The following is a 21,880-nucleotide window of genomic DNA, read 5'->3' on the forward strand; positions in this document are numbered from 1 at the left end:
CTATCAGCCGCACCGGAGAGTGTAGAGGGGGTTGGGGGGGGGGGGGGGATGCCATATTCTGCTAGCCGTGGGGCCCGTCCACCCATCACTCACACCGGGGATGCTGGATGTGGGGCGCGGGGGGTTTGGTCCAGGCACCTGCCCGCCTCTGCCGGCCCACAGCCCGCCCTCGGCCGACGGGGGGAGAATATGCACCAGCGCACTTGAAAAATACCTCAGGAGCACGCTCGGTCTGACACTGACAACACCCCCCCATACCCCCCCCCCCCCCCCCACACACACACACAAAGAGCGGAGCAGGCACACAACGACACGCAAACCTTCCACCCACAGTGCAACTGGTTTTGGACTACTGTCAGGAAGGCGGGCTCGGCCTTATTGCTCCGACCCTTTGCTGGCTGATGAGAGATGCCTCGCACAAAACCGCACACTGACACATCTGCACACACATGATGCCATAGGTCTCTGTGACAGCTGGGTCCCACAACCCCCTCCCGTCTGTCCCTCCACACCTTACTGAACCCTCCCACCCCACTACGAGGTCCCAGAGATCAATACCATGCAACGCTGCATTCAAAGCACTTACAGATTACAGAATAGATGTTTAAAGGCAGCTGTCCGTTGTTTTTTTTGCAGTCGTTTATTTGGTTCGTGGTGCTTTTTCTCTTTGTTTTAGTCTAAACACGACCACGAGTAGCAAAAGGGCCGTTGAAAAGGTGACTGTACGAATAGAGTTTATTGGTTTTGCACAACAAATGGATCCATGTAGCACCGCTGATAGAAAACGAGCACATTACAAGTGATGACTGATAACTGACATTGACCTGAGATTTAAACAATACAGTTTTTACAAGCATAAAACAGATTACATCCAATACACTGGCAGAGTGCTGGCAGTAGTGATGCGGATCTTTCTGTGAAAAAAGGCTGACGTTGTGCGGCAACACAAATGGGTACACTTACTGAAGAAAAAAAGTATTAAGATCATTTGATTTTTTTTTTATAAGACTCCCAAAGTCCATGTCAGCCGCTGACTAAACGTAAGAAACAAAGAAAACTAGAAAAAGCATTTCCTGCTGAAAATGCGTTGGAATGCAAAAAGCTGAAAGCTGCACTGAATATTTAAAAATAGCTGAAAATACAGAAAGTTGAAGGGAATTTGAATACATTTGCTGAATATTTAAAAATAGCTGAAAATACAGAAAGTTGAAGGGAATTTGAATACATTTGCTGAAATAAAAGATATTAGAAAAGCTGAAATTAATTTGAAATAGTTGAAAATACAGAAATGGGAGAAGCTGAAAGGAATTTCAATAGATTTGCTGAAAAAGCAGAAATGAAAACAGCTGAAATAAATGTGAAATATTGCAAAACAGAAGTTGCAGGAGCTTAAATGAATTTTAAAAAGTACAGAAATAACAAAAGCTGAGATGAATAAAAAGAGGTTTAAAATTGTTTGTAGTAATGTTAGTTGTAATTTGGGTATTAGTACTAGCAGTAGAAGTCGGTTTAGTATCAATAGCAGTAGAAACAGCTGGAATACTGATACTATTAGCCATAGTAGTATTTTTAATAACATTAGTAGTAGTTGTATTAATAGCAGTAGAAATACTAGTAGTATGGTAGTAGAAGTATCAGTTGTAGTTCTACTAGAAGTACTAGTAATATTCGTAGTGGTTATAGTAGTATTTGAAAGAGCAATGCGTATTTCAACGAAACCGCTTCATGGTTAAGGTACAGATAATCATTGAAGCTTTTAGTTTGTAATGATGGAATTGGGTGAGGGGGGTTGGGAAACAGAATGTTTGTTATTCAAACTAAGAAGTTTTTAATTAATAGGCCTCATCACAAACATTACAGTAAAAATTCCCTCCATGGGGCTTTTATTTTGAAATTATTGGATTGGGTGGGGTGGGGGGGTGTAGATAGAGGGAGGGAGGGTGAGAGGGTGAGGAAGGGAGGGGTGGTGAGGAAGAGATAGAGGGAGAGAGAGAGAGAGAGAGGAGAAATAGACAGACATACTGACTGACTGAGTGATAAACAGTGAGAAGAGGTCAGGGTGGAGGGGGGAGGGGGGGCGAGTGTCTTTATCATATTGGTCTGTTGACAGAAAGCATAGCTGCGTCATGTGACTCCACTAATCAGGTCATATAAGCAGCTGTGAGCCACAGACAGATCTTGCAGCCGTGTGAGTGCTCGTAACCACGACAACGGCGCACCTGTGATCATTAACGATCTGCTGCAAAAGACAGAGACATGGCAGCAAGTTACACAGAATCCACACCTCACACAAATGGGAACCAGCGCAAAACTATAACAGCTATCTAAAAAATACGGCGTTTGTATGAGACCCAAGACTCTACCGAACGCGTGGATGTGCGTTTTATGTCTGTCCGGTAATAAATACGGCTCCTATGGCCGTTGACAGAACGTGTACCTTGTGGATTTTTGTGAGAAATATGTCGGCAGATTTGTATTGGAGCCTATGGGGCTTTTGGCAGAGGTTGTGTCACTCAAACACACCTTGCGCCAAAACTAAAAAACTCTGGGATTCCATGAACACATTAATCCAATCAGCACAACCATACCCTCATTAATCTGAAGAAATGAAGCCTCTAGGGTGTATACTTTGGCTGCAAGGACAGAAGTTCCATATTTTTTTAACCAGATTCCTGCGATGCCCCACACTCTAGCCTGCGAGGTCCCGCCTCTAGCAGACGCAATACACACTCATGTAAAAGTCAGAAACGGAGCGAAGAACTAGTGAAACATAATCATTCATTATAAAAAAAGTACAATAGATATGAAGAAGCAGTTTTTTTCATAAAATAGTTGAGACTTGTGTGAACATTTGAGAGTTGAAATGGTGTCTGTAGCTGAAAGATTTGCGAAGCTGAAAAATCTGAAAGTTGAAGAAGTTGAAGAGGATTTAAACACGATCTCCATAGGAAAACCATTAGACGAAATATTCATGATTACTGATTTATATAAATTCAAGCTTAAGAGGTAGAAAGCTGAACATACATAGCCCTCAAGCCAGAAATAAGCTGAATATTTTAAAATTTGAACGGTTTAAATAGCTGAAAATGGGAAGCAGTTGAAAGGTGGCACGGAAGAAATAGAATAAGAATAAGTTGAAATAAAGATTAGAAGAACAATACTTGGAATGCTTAAAGCATTCCAACTAATAAAGATTAGAAGAACAATACTTGGAATGCTTAAAGCATTCCAACTAACTAGAAAATGCATTTCCTGCTGAAAATGCGTTGGAATGCAAAAAGCTGAAAGCTGAAATGAACTTTTTAAAATAGCTGAAAATACAGAAAGTTGAAGGGAATTTGAATACATTTGCTGAAATTATAGATATTAGAAAAGCTGAAATGAATTTGAAATTGCTGAAAATACAGAAATGGGAGAAGCTGAAAGGAATTTCAATAGATTTGCTGAAAAAGCAGAAATGAAAACAGCTGAAATAAATTTGAAATATTGCAAAAAAATACAGAAATGAATAGTGAAAAATTGCTGTTGATAGAGGCATAAGAATAGCTGAAATTATTTTAAAGAACTGCTGAAAATACAGGAAGTGGGGAAGCTGAATTTCAATAGATTTTCTAAAAACAGAAGTTGCAGGAGCTTAAATTTGTTTAAAATTGTTTGTAGTAATATTAGTAGTAGTATTAGTTATAATTGTGGTATTAGTAGTACTAGCAGTAATAGTAGGTTTAGTATCAATAGCAGTAGAAACAGCTGTAATACTATTAGCCATAGTCGTATTTGTAATAACATTAGTAGTAGTTGTAGTATTAATAGCAGTAGAAATACTAGTAGTATGGTAGTAGAAGTATCAGTTGTAGTACTAGAAGTACGAGTAATATTCGTAGTGGGAGACAGAATGTTTGTTATTCAAACTAAGAAGTTTTTAATTAATAGGCCTCATCACAAACATTACAGTAAAAATTCCCTCCATGTGGCTTTTATTTTGAAATTATTGGATTGGGTGGGTTGGGGGGGTGTAGATAGAGGGAGGGAGGGTGAGAGGGTGAGGAAGGGAGGGGTGGTGAGGAAGAGATAGAGGGAGAGAGAGAGGAGGAGAAATAGACAGACATACTGACTGACTGAGTGATTAACAGTGAGAAGAGGTCAGGGTGGAGGGGGGAGGGGGGGCGAGTGTCTTTATCATATTGGTCTGTTGACAGAAAGCATAGCTGCGTCATGTGACTCCACTAATCACGTCATTGGAGCAGCTGTGAGTCACACACAGAGATACTGCAGCGTGTTTACGAGTAACCACGGCAACGGCGCACCTATTGGATTGGGTGGGGTGGGGGGGTGTAGATAGAGGGAGGGAGGGTGAGAGGGTGAGGAAGGGAATGGTGGTGAGGAAGAGAGGGAGAGGGGAGGAGAATTAGACTGACTGACTGACTGAGAGTGATTAACAGTAAGTAGAGGTCAGGGTGGAGGGGGGAGGGGGGCTAGTGTCTTTATCATATTGGTCTGTTGACAGAAAGCATAGCTGCGTCATGTGACTCCACTAATCAGGTCACAAGGAGCAGCTGTGAGCCACAGACAGATCCTGCAGCATGTGAGTGCTCGTAACCACGACAACGACGCACCTGTGCGGCTGCAAAAGTGCAGACACAGGACAGCGAGTTACACAGAATCCACACCTCAAACAAATGAGAACCAGCGCAAAACTATAACAGCTATCTAAAAAATACGGCGTTTGTATGAGACCCAAGACTCTACCGAACGCGTGGATGTGCTTTTTATGTCTGTCCGGTAATAAATACGGCTCCTATGGCCGTTGACAGAACGTGTACCTTGTGGATTTTTGTGAGAAATATGTCGGCAGATTTGTATTGGAGCCTATGGGGCTTTTGGCAGAGGTTGTGTCACTCAAACACTCCTTGCGCCAAAACTAAAAAACTCTGGGATTCCATGAACACATTAATCCAATCAGCACAACCATACCCTCATTAATCTGAAGAAATGAAGCCTCTAGAGTGTATACTTTGGCTGCAAGGACAGAAGTTCCATATTTTTTTAACCAGATTCCTGCGATGCCCCACACTCTAGCCTCGAGCTCTCCACTCTAGCAGACGCAATACACACTCATGTAAAAGTCAGAAACGGAGCGAAGAACTAGTGAAACATAATCAGTGATTATGAAAAAAGTACAATAGATATCAAGAAGCAGTTTTTTTCATAAAATAGTTGAGACTTGTGTCAACATTTGAAAGTTGAAATGATGTCTGTAGCTGAAAGATTGGCGAAGCTGAAGAATCTGAAAGTTGAAGAAGTTTAAGAGGATTTGAAAAACGATCTCCATTGGAAAACCATGTTAAAATATTAATGATTATAGATTTATATAAATTCAAGCTTAAGAGCTAAAAAGCTGAAAAGTCATAGCACCCCTCTCCTGAAGGAGCTGAATAATTTAATATTTGAATGGTTTTAATAGCTGAAAGTGTGAAGGAGTTGAAAGGCGGCGCGGAAGAAATAGAAGAAAAATAATAAGTCGGAATAAAGATTCGAAGAACAATACTTGGAATGCATCTCAATGCATTCCAACAACAAATGCAATGTCCAGCACGCTGCATTGCAACAAGAAAACCCATCAATTCTAATAAACGGATCGGGGTCGCAATTCATTTTTGCATTTCTAAAGGGCAAATAAAAGACGTTAATTACCCTTTTCCTGTGAAAGTTTAGTGATCTGTAAACCAACAAACCAATGATCTGATAAAAATGTACCAGTAAACATTTGTGAAATGAAAAGATGAAAAGATGAAATTCTAGATGCTGGAATTAACGCCGACATTAGACACGTGTAGCTAGTACCATTTCTTTTGTAAAGTAGAAGTGAATTACAAAATAGTCTTTTCATGTTGATGAATTCTAATTTTCTAGAAAAGGAGTTAGATGTCATTTAACAAAATAATTTATCTTCTTTTTGGACCCTATTTTTAACCTTAAGTCTGCAGTCTCTATATTTGTGTGTCTTGACTTTCATTTTCCACAAGGAGTAAATAAGTTATCCATACCTTCACAGAGAGTGTAACGGCTCATTAAACATCAAACCGGAAAGCGATGATCAGCAATAGTCACAAAAGTATTTGTTTGAATTCCCAAGAAGTCTTTGTAACCCTGCACTTGAAATCTTAGACAGTCTGGTGCAGGTTAACAGTTTATGGTCCTTCTCTGACACGCCAGGTCCACTGGGTGATGATTAGCCCCGAGCTCCAGGCCCAGGGATGCAGCACCGCTTTCACCAAGCCGTACTATCGCTACCATCACCTTCACCAAGATGATCTGAGTCATGGTTCACGGAGTTCAAGTCCCCCCGTTGGAGCGTCCGGTCAGGACTTTGCACCTCTGCTCGGATTATGTGTTTTTGCAGCCTGCTCTTCTCTTTCTTAGGGACCCGGAAAGGTTCAGCGGCCCCGGGGTTTGCTGGAGCATCGCTGAAAAGGGAGAAAGAAAAAAAAAAGAGAAAGTAGACATCAGCACTATTTGAAATGAAAAACAAATGTTGTGGGGTTTTGGAGGAGAAGTCACTGGTACGTGGTCTCCCGTGTGCTGTGCTTGGAGGGGGGTAAAACGAAGGCAGCCTCGAGCTCGGCTCCATGCTGGGTGCAGATTAAAATAACTGTCTGGAGACGGGAGCAGCTATTGAGGGAGACAGGGTGACATACTGAGTGATGGGGCTCAGCCTCTCGCACTTCAGGACACTGTATTTCACCAAAGCTGGTTCAGCTTTAGTGTGTGCGTGTGTGTGTGGAACTGGAAACTTTTTTAAATGCAATTTTTTGCATTTAACCTTAATTTCTCGTGTATCGTCTATTGCAATTTGAAATATACACCATAGGGGTTTCTGATCTTAATGGCAGTGTACTGTCACGGTCTGGATTTGTTTCCTGTCTTATTTTGTAGTTTTCTGCCTCTTGTGTCCCTGGGTAACTTCACTTCCTGCGTTGTCCTGTCATCCCCTGTGATTGTCTGATTGTTCCACCTGTGTCCAATCACCTGCACCTCCCTAGTGTATTTAAGCTGTGTGTGTCTCTTGTCACTTGTCGCGTCATTGTTGAATGTCCACCATGCCGTGTTCCAAGTGTTCCTGGTTCCCGTCTGTACGTTTTTCCCCCTGGCATTTAGATTTTTTGATTTTGACTATTAAAGTCTTTGTGTTTTGAAACTCTGCCTGACATGTACATCAAAACACAGACAACGGACTGAAACGGAGTTCAAGTCCAACGTGAAAAGTTCACGCACAAGCAACGGCTGACTTACTCCAGCGCTCAAATGATCGCAGAATCAACTTGCCCCAACATGAAATTCTCTAATAGGTTCAGCTCAGGTTCACCTTGCCTGCAGGTGGGGCCCAGCCAGGCATCGGCCACTCCGCCCGTCGCAGCGAGCCCCGTGGGAGCACTGACGCGGCAGAGAGCAGTCGGGGCGCTTGCGTGACGTTTTCCTGCACTTTCGGTCTGAACATTTATTTCTCATTCAATGCTAATTAAAGTCGACCTCTACCTTTTTCGCATCTCCGCCCTGTCCTCCCTGGGGGACAGAGGCACCGCCCGGTGGAGGCTTCACATGGGGACCCTCCGGCGCAGTCACAGGACTGTCCGCAGCTCAGTCCAAACCTGCCAGCTTCACACCGTGACAACAAATGCAGGCCGTAGTTAAGAGCCCTTTGATCTTCCTTGATAGAAATGCACACTGATGCGTGTAGTGGAGAAAACAGATCCGCTCAAATGCACAAGTGCTTGTAGTGCAACGCAAGACAAGAGCCAGGCTGCGTCTCTGGAGCCTTTGGTTGCAGCACGTCTGCAATGCTCAGTCTCGCCGTGTCCCCTGCTGGGACTGAAGTGGCCATTTAGGCGCTCGCACCGCGGCTGAGAGCCGGCGAGCCGGCGGGAGGCACAAGGATGTAACAGGAAAGCATTAAGCAGCCGGGAGAAACACCTGTCTCTCATCAAACCACCAGGCTGCTCGCCTGCCCACTTACCCGCTAGTCTGTCTGCCTGTTTGTCTGCCTGTCTGCCAGAACACACACCGAAACTTGTTCCAGATACTTGAGGGATGAGATTTTGCCCTTCTGGCAGCCCGTTGAACCCGTTTGAGTGCAGTTGTACGGACTTTAGTTGAAAGTCACCTGTGCATACTCACGTCTTTGGCATTGTGGTCCGTAGTGACCTGGTGGACACACACATCGGCCCGTCACATGGTCGCAGGTGTGCCGCGTCTCACAGTCGCACATGTGAGCACAGTTTACTCCGAAGAATCCAGGTGGGCATTCTGAGAGAGACACACACAAGGAAGGGAATTTAGGTCGCGGCCCCTTGTTGCAGCATATGGATGAAAAGGCTCATTTCACAAGGAATATGTGTGTTTTTTCATATCACATGTGCGTGTTTGAGTACCGTGTTGGCAGGCGTGGCCGTAGAATCCAGCCGCACAGGTGCAGGTGCCAGTAAAACGGTCGCAGGTCCCATTGTTGAGGCATTGACACTCTTGCGCACAATCAAGCCCGTATTTCCCGTGAGAACAGGCTACAGACATAGACACACACAAACTTAGTTATGTACCTTCATTTCAGCAAAAATACTATTTGCGAGTATCGTAAAAAGTGGAGGAAGCTGATGCTGAAGCTGATGAAAAGTGGATCACAGTTGTTTTTTCTGTATGTTTTTATGTGTTTTACGTGAACTGCACACTGTTCTGCTTCAGTTGAGGTTATTTGATGTTTCGTGTCCATGAAGTGGCCTGTAACGTTGTACCGGTGTCACAGCGGGCTCCGGTCCAGCCCAGTCCACACTGGCAGGTCCCGTCGCCGGGGTCGCACCGGCCGCCGTTGTGGCAGCTGCACGCGTTCCTGCACTGTAGCCCGTAGCGCCCCCTAGGACACGCTAAAGGAACATTCAGAGAATATCAGGACACGACGACACCTGCCAGTCGGCAATCCATGACACACACACAGACAACACAATGCTCTCTTTCACTCAAAAGACCGCAGGATGAATCGTATATGACTTATTTTTTTACACATTTTGGGTGGAGTCGTATCCAGGAGCATCTTGCTGTGAGGACACAGTGCTATGCATTTTATCCACTTAATGCATTCAACACTTTGGATATTTGATGTATTTTCTGCAATACCTCCACCGTATGCATTTTGTTATTCACCGTATTCATTTACCACTATACATTTATTGCTTTGACTGTATTTTATACGCCGTACTGTCACTTTAAACTTTGCATATGTTCTTCAAACGCCGTACACTTCATACAGTATGTTTAATCCAAACACTTTATTTTATTTAAACACTGTACACTGTGCAGTTACAGAAGACGAGGCAGAAGGGGAGACGTGCTCTGCAACAACTCAGCAACACACACACACACACACGCGCGCACACACACACTCACACGTATATAAGATTGCACCGAGCACATTGATGTTTATTTAAGCAAAGGAGTCTAATTTGGCACTGATATAAAAGTATAATCATGTTTCTCTGGGTAATTTAGATTGGGAAAACAATAAGCAAGCGGTCTTTGATTTTCCTGTTTATTTATTTGCTCCCGCGCCAAATCCAGCGACACGGAACACGGAGAACGAGTTACTTCTAGGTCTCTGTAAACATTCAACAAGAGGAACTTAAGAGGTGGTATGTACAATGCAGGGGACTGAAGGAGAGGACATTTAGCGCTGGCAGTAATGGAAAGCCCCGCTCGCAATCCAGCTAAATTGCTGAAAAGGGGAGTGATTAAGAAAGCCAGATTCTGCCTCGGTTTCCAGGGAAAACAGGCCTGTGATCATCGGAGGCCTCTCGAGGAGGAAATGGAGAATTTGTTGGTTAAATATACAGTGTATGAGAAATGTTGAAAAAAGGCTTCATCGTTTTTAGTGGTTTCTCACTTTCCAGTTAGCCGTCCCAGTTCTGTATTTGGTCGCGGCCAGTGGTTCCCACTGATGCACGTCGGCCACAGGAGGACAAAAGATACAAGGCTAGCTTTCATATCTGTGATATCTTCGAAATGCCTCTAGTAAATCAGTTTAGAGTCATTTCTTCTCGCCTCAAAAGGGTGAATACTTTCAATCCCACTGCTTTTTCGATTAGTAGTACATAAATAGATTTTGCATTTCAAATAGACATTGATAGTCATTGATATTAAATATGCTAGAACTTGATTTAATGACTTTCATTTGAACACGTAGTTTATTTAGTCTCTAGAATATCGTAATGCTTTATTAAGATGAGTGAATATTAACAATAACATTAACAAGAAATTGTAGAAACTACGTATAACTTAATCCGTCCCTCATAATATTACACAATTAGCTTTGGGGATCTCAGCCTGCAGGATGTGGCAGCAGCTACATGTCTTAAATAGTCCAACAATGGCTATACGCCCTCATCTGTGGTCTAGGACAAAAAGCACAAACAAGCAATACATCCGTATAGTGTTACCTTGTTGGCAGGACTGTCCCATCCTACCGGGGGCACAGATGCACGTCCCATCTGCTGAGTGGCATTGCCCTCCGTCTCCACAGGAGCACAGCTTACCACAGTCTTTCCCGTAGTATCCACTCGGACAGCCTGCGTAATCAAACATGTCTCATTCATGCAAAGGTTATTAACAGAAAACATCTTCGTTTTATAAGCCAGGATTCTCCAATTCAATAAGGAAACTAAAATGAGCAACTAAAACTAAAAGACTAAACCCCAATGACGACCACGAAAGGGATGCAGACAGGGAGGTGCGAGGTTACTTGACTCACTGGAGCTGCAGTCAGCTCCGATAAAGCCGGGCAGACAGTAGCAGATCCCTGTGCTGGAGTCACAGCGACCACCGTTGATGCAGCTGCATCTGGACTTGCAGCTTGGCCCAAAAGTCCCCGCTGGACATCCTGGAGACAAACCACAGTCAGGAGTCCGAAAGGGAAGCTCTGTTGGGTGTCTTACTTGCAGGATTCCAAATATATTGTAGAAACAGCTTTTTCAACAGTTCAATGGAAATCTACAAATTGGGCCAAACGTCTGCACAGCTCCCACATTTCTCCCAGCCAACTCCTTACTTGCCTCATATTAGTCCGCATACTGTACTCACGTAGCTCACAGCGCGCACCGTAGTAACCAGGCAAGCAGCTGCATTTCCCCGTCACCGGATGGCACTGCTCTCGTTCCCCTGGACATCGGCACGGCTTGCTGCAGTTTTGCCCGAACATGCCAGTAGGACAAGCTGAGGAGATCAGAATGTATCACTTGTGCACAATAGTAGTAGTATTAGTAGTAGTGAGAAGTGGGCATATGAGATGTGAGAAAGATGTCCTTGTTCGTTAGCACAATCGGGTGCAAGTTGTCTTTGGGTGTGCAAGGCTTGTCACATCATGCCCAAGAAGACTTGAGCCTGTAATTTGAGCCACAATTTTAACTAGCAAACAATTTCAGGCCTAAGTACTTATGTCATTGTCATTGTCGTTTTTTATACCCCCTCTTTTCTATACTATGCTAGCTCCGGAGCTACAATGGCAACATATAAAGTGTAGTATAGCCGGCCATAAAGTAGTGTTTTTTGATTATAAAAGGGTGTGTTAGTGAACACTGTGTGAAGCAAAAGACACAGATTTGTTATAAAAGCGTGCTTAAAGTGCCATTTCTGCGGCATTCGGGATTCAATGGTAACCAAACCAAATGGGAGCGGAGCAACATTCTTTCACACAGCCTTCCTCCATGCATCCGTACGTACTCATCACAATAATGAATGGAGTCCACAGACAATCAGTCACGGCCAACAAGACGAATCTGTGAACCCGCCATGTTTACGGGTGAGACCGCGGCACTCGCTGACTCAGTCGGGGCAGCGGCGGCGGCGGCGTGGGGCACAGATAAGCAAGGACTCCAGACTAAAGAGGCAATTACGCCGCTGTCATTATGCGTGTCTGCCTTCCAAAGGCCCTTATCCGCCGCCGAGGAGACAAAAACAATGCCTTCTGTTTTACTTGGCAACCGGTGTGTAACGTTTATCAGATGTCTGGGGAGTGTGTGAGGAGAGAAAGGCTTGAGCGGTGAAGTCTTAAAGGATACGGTCTACATAATTAAACATTAGCATAAAGTCCTGCGACAGTGAGGGTTTAGTGCATTTCCTGGAGTGGAATAAACGGTAATCTTCCCCAGGAGGACCAGCAGAAGAAAAAGAGAGACATTTTAATCAGTATTAACAGAATGATCCGGGGTGATCACTTTACTCCCTGATGAGAGTGGTGCTGTCCCACGACAGGGACATCAGCCGTGTGCCCCGGCTCGCTCAATCACCACAGTTTTGCCTTTTTACAATTGACATCCAATCGAAAATGCTTCGGGAAAATAAATCCTGGTGCAGCAAAGCGTTTTATTGTTTTATTTTCTTGTCATTCTCACTTTTCTCGCAGCCAGGCCCCCGTGAGTCCAGCGGGGCACCCACATCTCCCCGTCCGGTGGTGACAGGACACCCCGGGCCTGGCACCGGCGCCGTTGGGCGCAGGAAGCGCCGTAGGACCCCGGATGGGAGGCTGTGTGTCGACGTACACATGCAGGCACACGCGAGTCAGTACTATCTTGCGTCACAGGCGCCACCTGGACTCCGTTTGAACTCCCTCCGGCCCCGGCTCGCACTCACAGCGGCCCGTCACGTGGTGCCAACCGGAACCATGGACACAGGCGCACCTCTGCACACGGCCCTCTCCAAAGAAACCCTTTCGAACAGGCTCCAGGGTACAAAAGACACAACTAACTCTGGAGCATTCAGCACACGGCATTAAACTCGTAGAACAACACTGTTAATGCTTAATTAACCGAGGCTAAAGGCACCAAGTGCTTTGAGCCATCGAGTTTAATGTTTCCAGAAGAATATGATCTTTTTTGTTTTGCTGATGAGGGAAACTGCTCAGTGACAACTGACAACCGACAAATAACAACAAAATTTCTATACATATAGAAAAAGAGTGAGACAATAACCGATGAGCCGTGAGGCGACAGCGCGGATGTGAAGTCAGCTGACTGACAGAGCTCCCCCGTCCAACCGGGCGGACACACACACACACATCTTCTCGCCACTGCGTCACATCTGCCTCCATTTGCACAGCTGCAGGTCTGAGCGCAGTTCTCTCCATGAGTTCCTTCCTCGCACTCTAGCGGAGAGGGAAAGGAAACCTCAGCTGACTGTGGACAGGCTGAACGCGCACGCATCACACAACACAGCACAGAGAGTTCATTGAATGAAGACACTGCACATCTATGATGCATGTATCACGTATGTGATGGCAATTATTAAATCACATTGATCAAACAATAGTTTGCAACACCTCCACACGTCCAGCTGTTCTCTGACTTCAACTTCTGAAGTGATCGTTTGAAAAGTGCCTTTAAAGGACGGTATCAGGACAACAAATGTGACCTTTGACCGGAAAATTAGAGCTTCACTGCTTTTGCAGACCGCTTTTGGATGCCAGTTATACAATAGTAGGTGTTCTTATTGAATATACATTTTCATCAGCGGATATATAGAATCAATCTTAAAGTATATAAGAATTTTTAAGACTTTCCCAAGTTGTCTAGAAGTCTAATAATTTATGTAACGCATGAAAATGAAGGGAAACCGCCGCCAAAACACGGTAGCATGTTTGGTAAAATTGATAACTGTCATGTAAATTATAGTCAATCTCTATCGCATGAGCTGAAAACAGCGGCAAGACCCTCGCGCGGGTTTGCCATGCTGCGTGATTAGCTACCCACGCAGCATGGCAGCTGACCCCAGTCCACGTGCTGCACAGCTGCATCGCCCGCTGACGTGGTCACACGTGCCTGCGCTCTGACACTCACAGGTGTGACTGCACCGCTCCCCGAAATAACCGTCTGGGCATTCTACCCACACAACAGGAGACAAAACTGAACTTTAAACAGGCAGCCGCTCGCTTATATTTGCAGCGAATGTGTGACACTGAAGAGCTCGAGGACGGTTTCATCGTGACGGACGTCCGAGACGACATTTCGGAGAGGAAACGGCACTGATGACAGAGGTGCGTCATTGAGTCTCGCGAGTGGCTTTCTGCTGACTCCAGCGGTAGGAGTCAGGACCACAAAAGGGCCGTGCCAAAAGGAAAGCCTCGAATAAGTCTGCAGAATGACAGGCTAAGAACTTTAGTGGGCATTTCATTGGATCCATTAAAAAAAAAACTTTAGCATGAGAACACTGATTGGTTAGCTGCTAAAGAGCCTTCTCTAATGTTGATCGCTATAAACACTGAGTGCATTTATCCAAAATAGACCTCCATCCAACCATGTTCGCCAGAGGGCCCTGTTGCCCCTCCCTCCCTCCCCCACCCCCCCCCCCCCCTCCCATCTCCCCCATCCCTAAAAAAGTCTTTGCCGATGTCTCCTTGTAGAGATAATTGTTCACAAACGCATCATAGTTGCGTTTTAAGGAGAGGATGTCGTGATGGGCTTCGGTGAGGGCCTCCCTCACACCCCGTTTTAATGATGTGGCTTCCATTACCCAGAGTGCAGTGTGGTCCTGCCCAGCCGGCGGTGCACAGGCAGCCTCCTGTGATGTGGTGGCAGCGGGCACCGTTCCTGCACTCGCACATCTGGCCACAGTCAAGACCATAAAAGCTGTCCGGGCACACTGTGGGCCGAGATAAAACATCCGACTGGTTAGAGCTGGCAGCGTCACACAAGAGGACCGGAAAAAGGTCTGGATGCCAACACTTTTATTTCGTTCCTTCTCTTCTCTTCCTCATCTCATGCTCTCTGCTCCCACTTTCCCTCTCCGTCTCGCCACCCACTGGAAATACCGATATCAAACGGCGGCGGGCACCACGCTGCGGCCGTTGGTTTTCGCCGAGCGCCTGAGCGAGCTGCGCGTCCCACATGTGGCATGTGTGATCTGGGCCTCATCAAAAGCCGACGGGCAGCTCAAAAGGAGCCGGTCCTGTTTCAGAGGGTAGATGCGGCACGGAGATCTGGTAATTGGAGCACCTGCTGAGTCGACAGGCTTCACCAAAACAAAGCCAGGTTGCGCTGCCCCCATCCCCCTCCCCCCTCCCCTCCTCAGCACACGTACACACCTACAGTATCGCTGGAGATGCTCGTGTAAGAGGCTGTTTCTCGTTCTCATCCAGAGCCGTGGAGAGTGGTTTTAAAGTTTGGTAAACTCTCACATCCACAAGAACCGAGCCAGAGGCCGCGGGACGCCGGAGCCTTTTCCACAACCGGGACCTTAACATTGCCTGGAAGCATGACTTCACCGGAGCACGAAAGCAGGACTGTGTTTATCCACAGCCTACGTTCGATGTCACTGAAGAGGTCACATCCCAAGCAAAGAAAAATTGCTGTATTTTGCTATAAAACGTTTTTTTTTCCACTCTGGATTTTATTTAAAGAAGCGCTGCTCTTTTGCGCTGAGGTTTGAGTGATTGGCAGCGGTTGCAGTCATTCCCCTGTTCTCTTTTCTAATGCAGTAAAACACGAGGAAATCTGGTAAGGGTCTGGGTGGAGTCGGTCCCAATTATTGCAGCAGCCAGCGGTTTTGATTATTTCATTCATGCACCTCCTCTATCTAAGGAAAACAGTGTACCAGTGGTCACCAAAGGAAGCCGCAAACTGGCACTGCGACATACTGTGCAACTTAACGTGTTTTAAAAGCCACGGTGATGTGGGTGTTTCCCTCCAGTTGATGCATCCCACCCTCCTTCCCCCTGCTCCAAATCAATGATGCTGTCCACTCCTCCTTTTTTTTTTTTTTTCTCGCCGCGAAGGCCTCAAATTGTGAAAATCATCCCTCCTGCTCAGAGCCATTGCCGTGTTCCCACGCTGACAGCTTGACGTCTTTGCCTGCCTCTGTAGTGGTTATGCTGTGATGATGTTATGGGCGGCCCGGCCAGGATGCTGTCCTTTCGACCCCGGCTGCCCTTTTTCGCTCTGTGCTGGTAAAACCGATTAACGTCTTGTGTTTATTACTATGACAGCAATCGCTGACGACGCCACGGCAAAGTCTTTCTTTAACGCGGGAAAAATGTTTCAGTCCTGTGTTCTCTGAAACGTCATTCACTTAAGAGACGACGCGGGCCCTACGGTGATTAAAAATAAACATAAAACATCTCAGATGAGTGAGGTACCCCTTTAATTAAGTATTTATTCCAGGCACAGTAATCACCTCAACATGTTAAACACTTTTCTGCCTTTTTAAAGGCAGCAGACAAAGTTTACTGGAGCACACACACTACAGTAATTCTTCAGGGGATGTACTGACACCTCTGAATGGCAAGGTTTGTTATTTGTTTACGCCAGCAGGGGGCGACTGGTTTCCATATTAAACACAGAGCAGCGATCCGTCATCTGCTATTAGGACAGTGTCTGCAAGTGTTTGTAACCAACGACTCTTCCCTCTGAGTCTTTGTTTAAGACAAAGCACAGAGGGTTTGGTCCATCACACCACACACACACACACACACACACACACACACACACACTGCTGAAAGGCTCCATCTCAAGACTAAATGAGCTCTTTAAGACAGGCGGATTATTTCCAGATCCCTGGTTGTGTAAGAGCCACTGCTGTCAGCCCATAAAGCAGGTCCAGGGACCACACAGCCGGGGAACAGCGCACCGCAGAACTACAGCAGATAGAGAGAACATAGAATGCAACTTCCTGGTGCCATTCAGGGCCTGTGCACTGGACGAGGTCAACGCAATAGCAACAAAACGACCCCGTTTCTTGGACAATAACGCGGATGTTCGAGTTCTTTTCGCTGCGACCACTTTGATGCCGACATCAAAGCTGCAGAGCAGAAAAACGGAACCCGCTTCACGTGGATTAAAGGAGCGGTCTGGTCCGCAGGACCCGTGTGGGCACAATAGCTCGTTTCCTCTGATGAAAGCCAACTGAAATGTTTAGCATCAAACACAGGCGTGCTCAGTGAAAGTATGCATTTTGTCATAGCAACAACGTTCCCGAAGGGCCGCACTGGAAACCCATTGTGTGGACGAATATCGCCCACCTAGAATCAAACGCTGAAAAAGAGAAAGTCATCTATTTCCATTTTAATTCTGCGAAACAGATGAAGTTCAGGGAGATCTGGTCCTTCTCACAGCTCGGACCTCCTCCTGACTTTTCCTGAAGGGAAAGCAGAAGACTGAGAAACTGGACACCTCTGTTTGAGGAGAAAGAGCCTTCAGAAAACGATAGCCATGTTTCCACACGCGACGCCCAATCAGAGAGACGTCTCCGCCTGAGGCCATTAGACTGTTATGACTAGGGACGCGAGGCTCTGCTCGAGTGGGACAAGGGCCGTGATTTACGACGCCCCGCGTGCTTCAGAGGTGGTGTGAATATCTGGGCCTGGTGGTACACGCACACTAAATCTCACACTTTGTAATAACATGAGGCCGCTTCGAGTCAAGGGACTATAATCATTGGGGAAAAAAAATCCATTACGTTGTTAACGCTGTCGGACGGTTGTCTTTAAAATGTGATGAGAATTATATCAGTTACACAAAAGGTTTCATTTGGCAGGACGCTTGAAAAGATGCAGCCTGTGGAACACAAAATCCCCAAATTTGTGTGGTTTTGTCTTCAACGTGGAAAATTATTCAATGAATCTGAGTGATAATTGGCTCAGACTGCGAATCAGGAGACTGTCCTGCAGCGCCCTCTAGTGTGTGACTCTAGTGTGTCAAGACTGATCACATGATGGGGAGGAATGTCCCAAGTCTTGAGAAAAAATTATTATTATTATTTTTTTTATACTTCTGGAAGGAGAACAGAAATTCAACAAATGGATCTCTGGCACAAAAATAGTAATCTTGTTATTCATATGATAAATATATAATTATATATTTAATTCATATGATAAATAAAAAGTGTCTATTTCACCTTAAGAGTCCTTAACTATTTCATGTTTTGATGTTCTTTGATTAAAGATTTAAATGACTCCAAACAAATAGAAAAGTTATAATAATCAGAAACAAAAGAATACTTACTTTTTTCGCAGTAAGTGCCGGCGTGCCCAGGTGGACACGTGCAGGCTCCGCTCACATGGTCGCACTGGGCTCCGTTGTGACACTGGCACTGCTGGACACACGCCGGCCCATAACTGCCATTCATGCACTCTGACCGCGAACATGTGGGGGAGGCAGATCAAGACGGATTTAGCTTTCAACCAAATGTTGCCAGCTTTGAAAGAAAGAACTGTCTCAGAGGAAAAACTATCTTGTGTTTCATCACGTTGTTCTAAATAAAGCCCTGTAAAAGCTTTCCATGCGTCACTAAAATCTCTATGTATTTTGTGCAAAGCCACTGTAAAATGTACAGGTACTGCATCCCTGAAACAAAAACATTTTATTATACAATATAATATCCAGGAAATTCCTTTCAGGATTGTAAATGAGCTCCCCGTGGGGCGTCAGTGTGTTCTGATTAATACCGTGTGACGTTCAAGGGTCGACTTACTCTTTTCACAGTGGTCCCCGGTGAAGCCGGCCTCGCACGCACACTGACCGGTGACCGGGTCGCAGTGCAGAGAGGTGCCCTCGCACCGGCATTTACTGAGACACTCCTGGCCCCAGTAGCCAGACTCGCATGCTGTGAAGTTTAACAGACGTTGCGGCAGGTGATTTGATATGCGTTGCATTAAGGTCCGGTTTACTCAGTAGAATCTTACATGTCGCACAGTCGTGGCCTCTTTTGCCAGGAGGGCAGATGCAGCGTCCGGTCAGCGGGTCACAGGTCGCATCAGAGGGGCATGAACAGCGCATTGAGCAGCCGGGTCCGTGGACACCTGGGGGACACTCTGCACCCAACACCAGGTTTATAGGACGACGCTTTACTAATCCATGTGTTTGATATAGATGAAAATGTTGGAAATGACACAGAAATAGCAGTTTAATCACTAACGCAATTCTTTGAGACAGACTGGTTTTGATCAATGGTCGAAATAGTCCCACAAATAGGAAATTATTAGATTTTAATCTCACCGTTCTGGCAGAGTTTCCCCGTGAAACCTGGTTGACAGTCACACACACCAGTGTGCTTATTGCAGGAGCCTCTGTTCTCGCATTTAGGACACGGCGACTGGCACTTCAACCCCCAGAATCCATCAGGGCAGTCTGAGGAGCACCGAGCATCTTTCGTTTAATTCTCAGTCTTAAAGCCACTTAGGCTCAGGATGTTTTGGGGGGTGGAATGTATTAAAAGGCGAGTGAGCTGCACAGTAGAGGAATTGGTCTAGTGGTTCATCATGCTAATGATCACACTGAGGTCAGTTCGTGCAAGCAACATAATCAGGTTGACTAAAACTTATACAGGAATTCATTGTGAAAAGAAAATATTTGAAAGAACGCATAGTAAAGAAATGTACCTTCCTGACAGGAGTGGCCCGTCTTGCCAGCAGGACAGATGCACCGGCCGGTCACAGCGTCACAGGGGGCGTCACCGCAGTCGCAGGTCAGACGACAGCCCTCGCCATAGCTCTTTGATCGGCAGGCTAGCAACACACAACGGAATATATATAAATATATATTTAAACGCAGCTGCACAGAAAAAGGCAAGACACCGGATTGCACAACAGTGCAAAAAGAGAACTGCAGAAATACAGTGGTACCGGAAGTAAATGACCCCTGTCATGACCTGCAGCTTTAGATGAACACAGTCCAAAAGATGAGGATTCCTTTTTTTCATTCGGCGTTAACAAAACCCAGCAAGCCGAGGCCTGGACCGTGCATTCGAGCGGACATCCTGTAAAACGTCTTTGCTGGTCCAACCCATAGAGACACAGAGTCATGTTTTAACCTTATTCAGCATCACTTTGGATGAAAACACAGAGGATTGATCTCTCCATCGAGCAGCAGAGTAAACAGCCAGATGACAAACTGCTGAGGAGACACGCTCACTTTTATGGGTCGCACACTATTTAATAACAAGAACACCTGCACTGACCAGGTGAAATAAAAAAAAAGAAAGCTGTGTTTATTTAACACACTAAATCCGCACAATCCATCAAAGGCAGCAGAGAGTGAATAGAACGGGACAGAACGAAGATTGATTTGGTGACATCAGAAAGCGCAAACTTTTATTTATGAAGTACGCAGACAAATGACCACACGTGTGGAAACGTGTCAGTGTACAACCCCACGCACTTAACATGTCCACAGAAATGTGTAAAGTACGACTGTGGTCCTCTACTCTGAAGGTTACGGCCACATGAGGGCGCCGTGGAGTCGAGCTTTGACGAAGCCTGCATAATTCCACAGCAATTTATTTCAATCATTGTGAGATTTTAGTCGATTTAGCCACATTTATTGTCCCCGAACTCATTCGTAGTTTGATGCACGATTCCCTTCAAGCAGCTCTTCGTCTCACCCAGCTGACATGTATCTCCATGTAGGCCTGCGGGACATCGCCGACTGCATTCTCCGGTCCCGGGGTCACATGACCCTCCGCCTGGACAGACGCATGGCTGCTCACAGCCTGCACCGAAGGAGCCGAGCTCACATTCTGCACAGGGACACAAAGACGTACACAGACAAAGATTAACGAAGCACCTCAACGAATGCTTCCAAACATTCACTGAGAGGCTGTTAGCATTTCAAACAGCGATCAATGTCTCCAGGAGCAATCGGAGCGACTTCTTGAACTGCTTTGTAGGCCATGAAGTCCCCTCAGCCGGTGGCCTCGTTGCATCTCTGGTCCAATTACTGCGCCGGCAAATACATTTATTGGTGGTTGAAAAGCGGCATTATACCTTTCTCACACCGTGGGCCGTGGTATGCAGCCTTACAGAAACAGCTCCCTGTTTTGGGGTCACAGCCGGCGGAATGTTCTTGGACGCAGTCACATTCCTTGGAGCAGCCCGCACCGTGCGTCCACCTGGGACAAGCTGAGGGGCCGACCGGATCAGTTTGGAAACAGACAAGAAGAAGCACGAGTTAGTCGTGTTTGTGTGATCGGTGGTGGGATGTAACGGAGTACGTGACCCAGCTGTACAGTACTTGATAAATGCACATCTTGGTGGCCGATGTTGTACTTCATTCTCCAGTAACTAGTAAAAGTATTTTACAGAGAAAAACACGTCTCTCCAAATGCGGTGATTTTGAATTCATTCATTTCTGAGAAACAGGAGTTCTAAGTGTGCATTTATGGGTTAAGAAATGCCCCTACTTAAGATAAAAAAGTTATTTAAAACCTTTGTAAAATACGTTACAAAGCTCCAAATAGGGCTGTTTGCCTTTAGAATGATAGAAAGATTCTCACAGCAACAGATTAAACTACCAAACAGTGTGTAAAGTAGTTCAAATCAGCAGAACCCTTCAGCAGTGAAACAAATTGCACACAACAAACACTCTTACTGACAACTTACACATACAAACTTTTACCTGAACACGTTTTTGAGAGGAGGACTTTTACATGCAACAACAGTATTTCTACACTGTGGTGTTGCTTCTTTTAAGGACACAATGAGCAGGATTTGGCACTTCGACGCTACTTTTTTTTTACAGTGGTTGACGCCTAGAAATGTCCTGGAAAATGCAAAATAAGAAAACACTAGCAGAGGGTCTCTCCAGATGCAGACTCCATCACTCCCTTCATGTGGCTCACAATGAATGATTTAGACTTGTTTTTTTTTTTTTTTTTTTAAATTCTACTCATTATGCCTTTTAAATTTGAATACGTTTCCCACCACAAAAGAATATACACATTTTGATCTATTTTTTCGACAGTTATGCAAAGAAAATAAATTATCGTAGAAACGTTTGTTTGTTTAAGTGAAGGTGGGGAAAGTTAATTAAGTAAAGAATCTTGAAATAAAACCTCCGCTATCAAATGACACATAACTCTG

At 45.4% G+C, this 21,880-nt stretch overlaps 1 protein-coding gene across 3 annotated transcripts in view; it reads right to left on the reverse strand.

Annotated features, from left to right (window-relative positions):
• Positions 1–5,651: 5,651 nt before the first annotated feature.
• Positions 5,652–21,880, reverse strand: part of egfem1 (EGF-like and EMI domain containing 1) — a 46,274-nt gene continuing 30,045 nt past the window's right edge. The window contains exons 17-32 of one of the 3 annotated variants that reach the window (XM_078098369.1): positions 20,786–20,920; positions 20,404–20,538; positions 19,403–19,528; positions 19,020–19,151; positions 18,707–18,835; positions 18,496–18,627; positions 18,027–18,155; positions 14,542–14,670; positions 11,119–11,250; positions 10,790–10,918; positions 10,479–10,607; positions 8,784–8,912; positions 8,427–8,555; positions 8,178–8,301; positions 7,534–7,667; positions 6,237–6,464 (exon numbers count right to left, since the gene is read on the reverse strand). In XM_078098369.1, the coding sequence (XP_077954495.1) occupies positions 6,385–6,464; positions 7,534–7,667; positions 8,178–8,301; positions 8,427–8,555; positions 8,784–8,912; positions 10,479–10,607; positions 10,790–10,918; positions 11,119–11,250; positions 14,542–14,670; positions 18,027–18,155; positions 18,496–18,627; positions 18,707–18,835; positions 19,020–19,151; positions 19,403–19,528; positions 20,404–20,538; positions 20,786–20,920 (2,033 nt within the window). In that variant the 3' untranslated portion in view covers positions 6,237–6,384. Of the gene's footprint in view, positions 6,465–7,533; positions 7,668–8,172; positions 8,302–8,426; positions 8,556–8,783; positions 8,913–10,478; positions 10,608–10,789; positions 10,919–11,118; positions 11,251–14,541; positions 14,671–18,026; positions 18,156–18,495; positions 18,628–18,706; positions 18,836–19,019; positions 19,152–19,402; positions 19,529–20,403; positions 20,539–20,785; positions 20,921–21,880 lie in introns of all 3 variants that reach the window. The other 2 variants (XM_078098368.1, XM_040190864.2) reach the window with 2 other exon arrangements.

Source organism: Gasterosteus aculeatus, chromosome 1 (assembly GCF_964276395.1).
Source record: "Gasterosteus aculeatus chromosome 1, fGasAcu3.hap1.1, whole genome shotgun sequence".
Taxonomy (NCBI): domain Eukaryota; kingdom Metazoa; phylum Chordata; class Actinopteri; order Perciformes; family Gasterosteidae; genus Gasterosteus; species Gasterosteus aculeatus.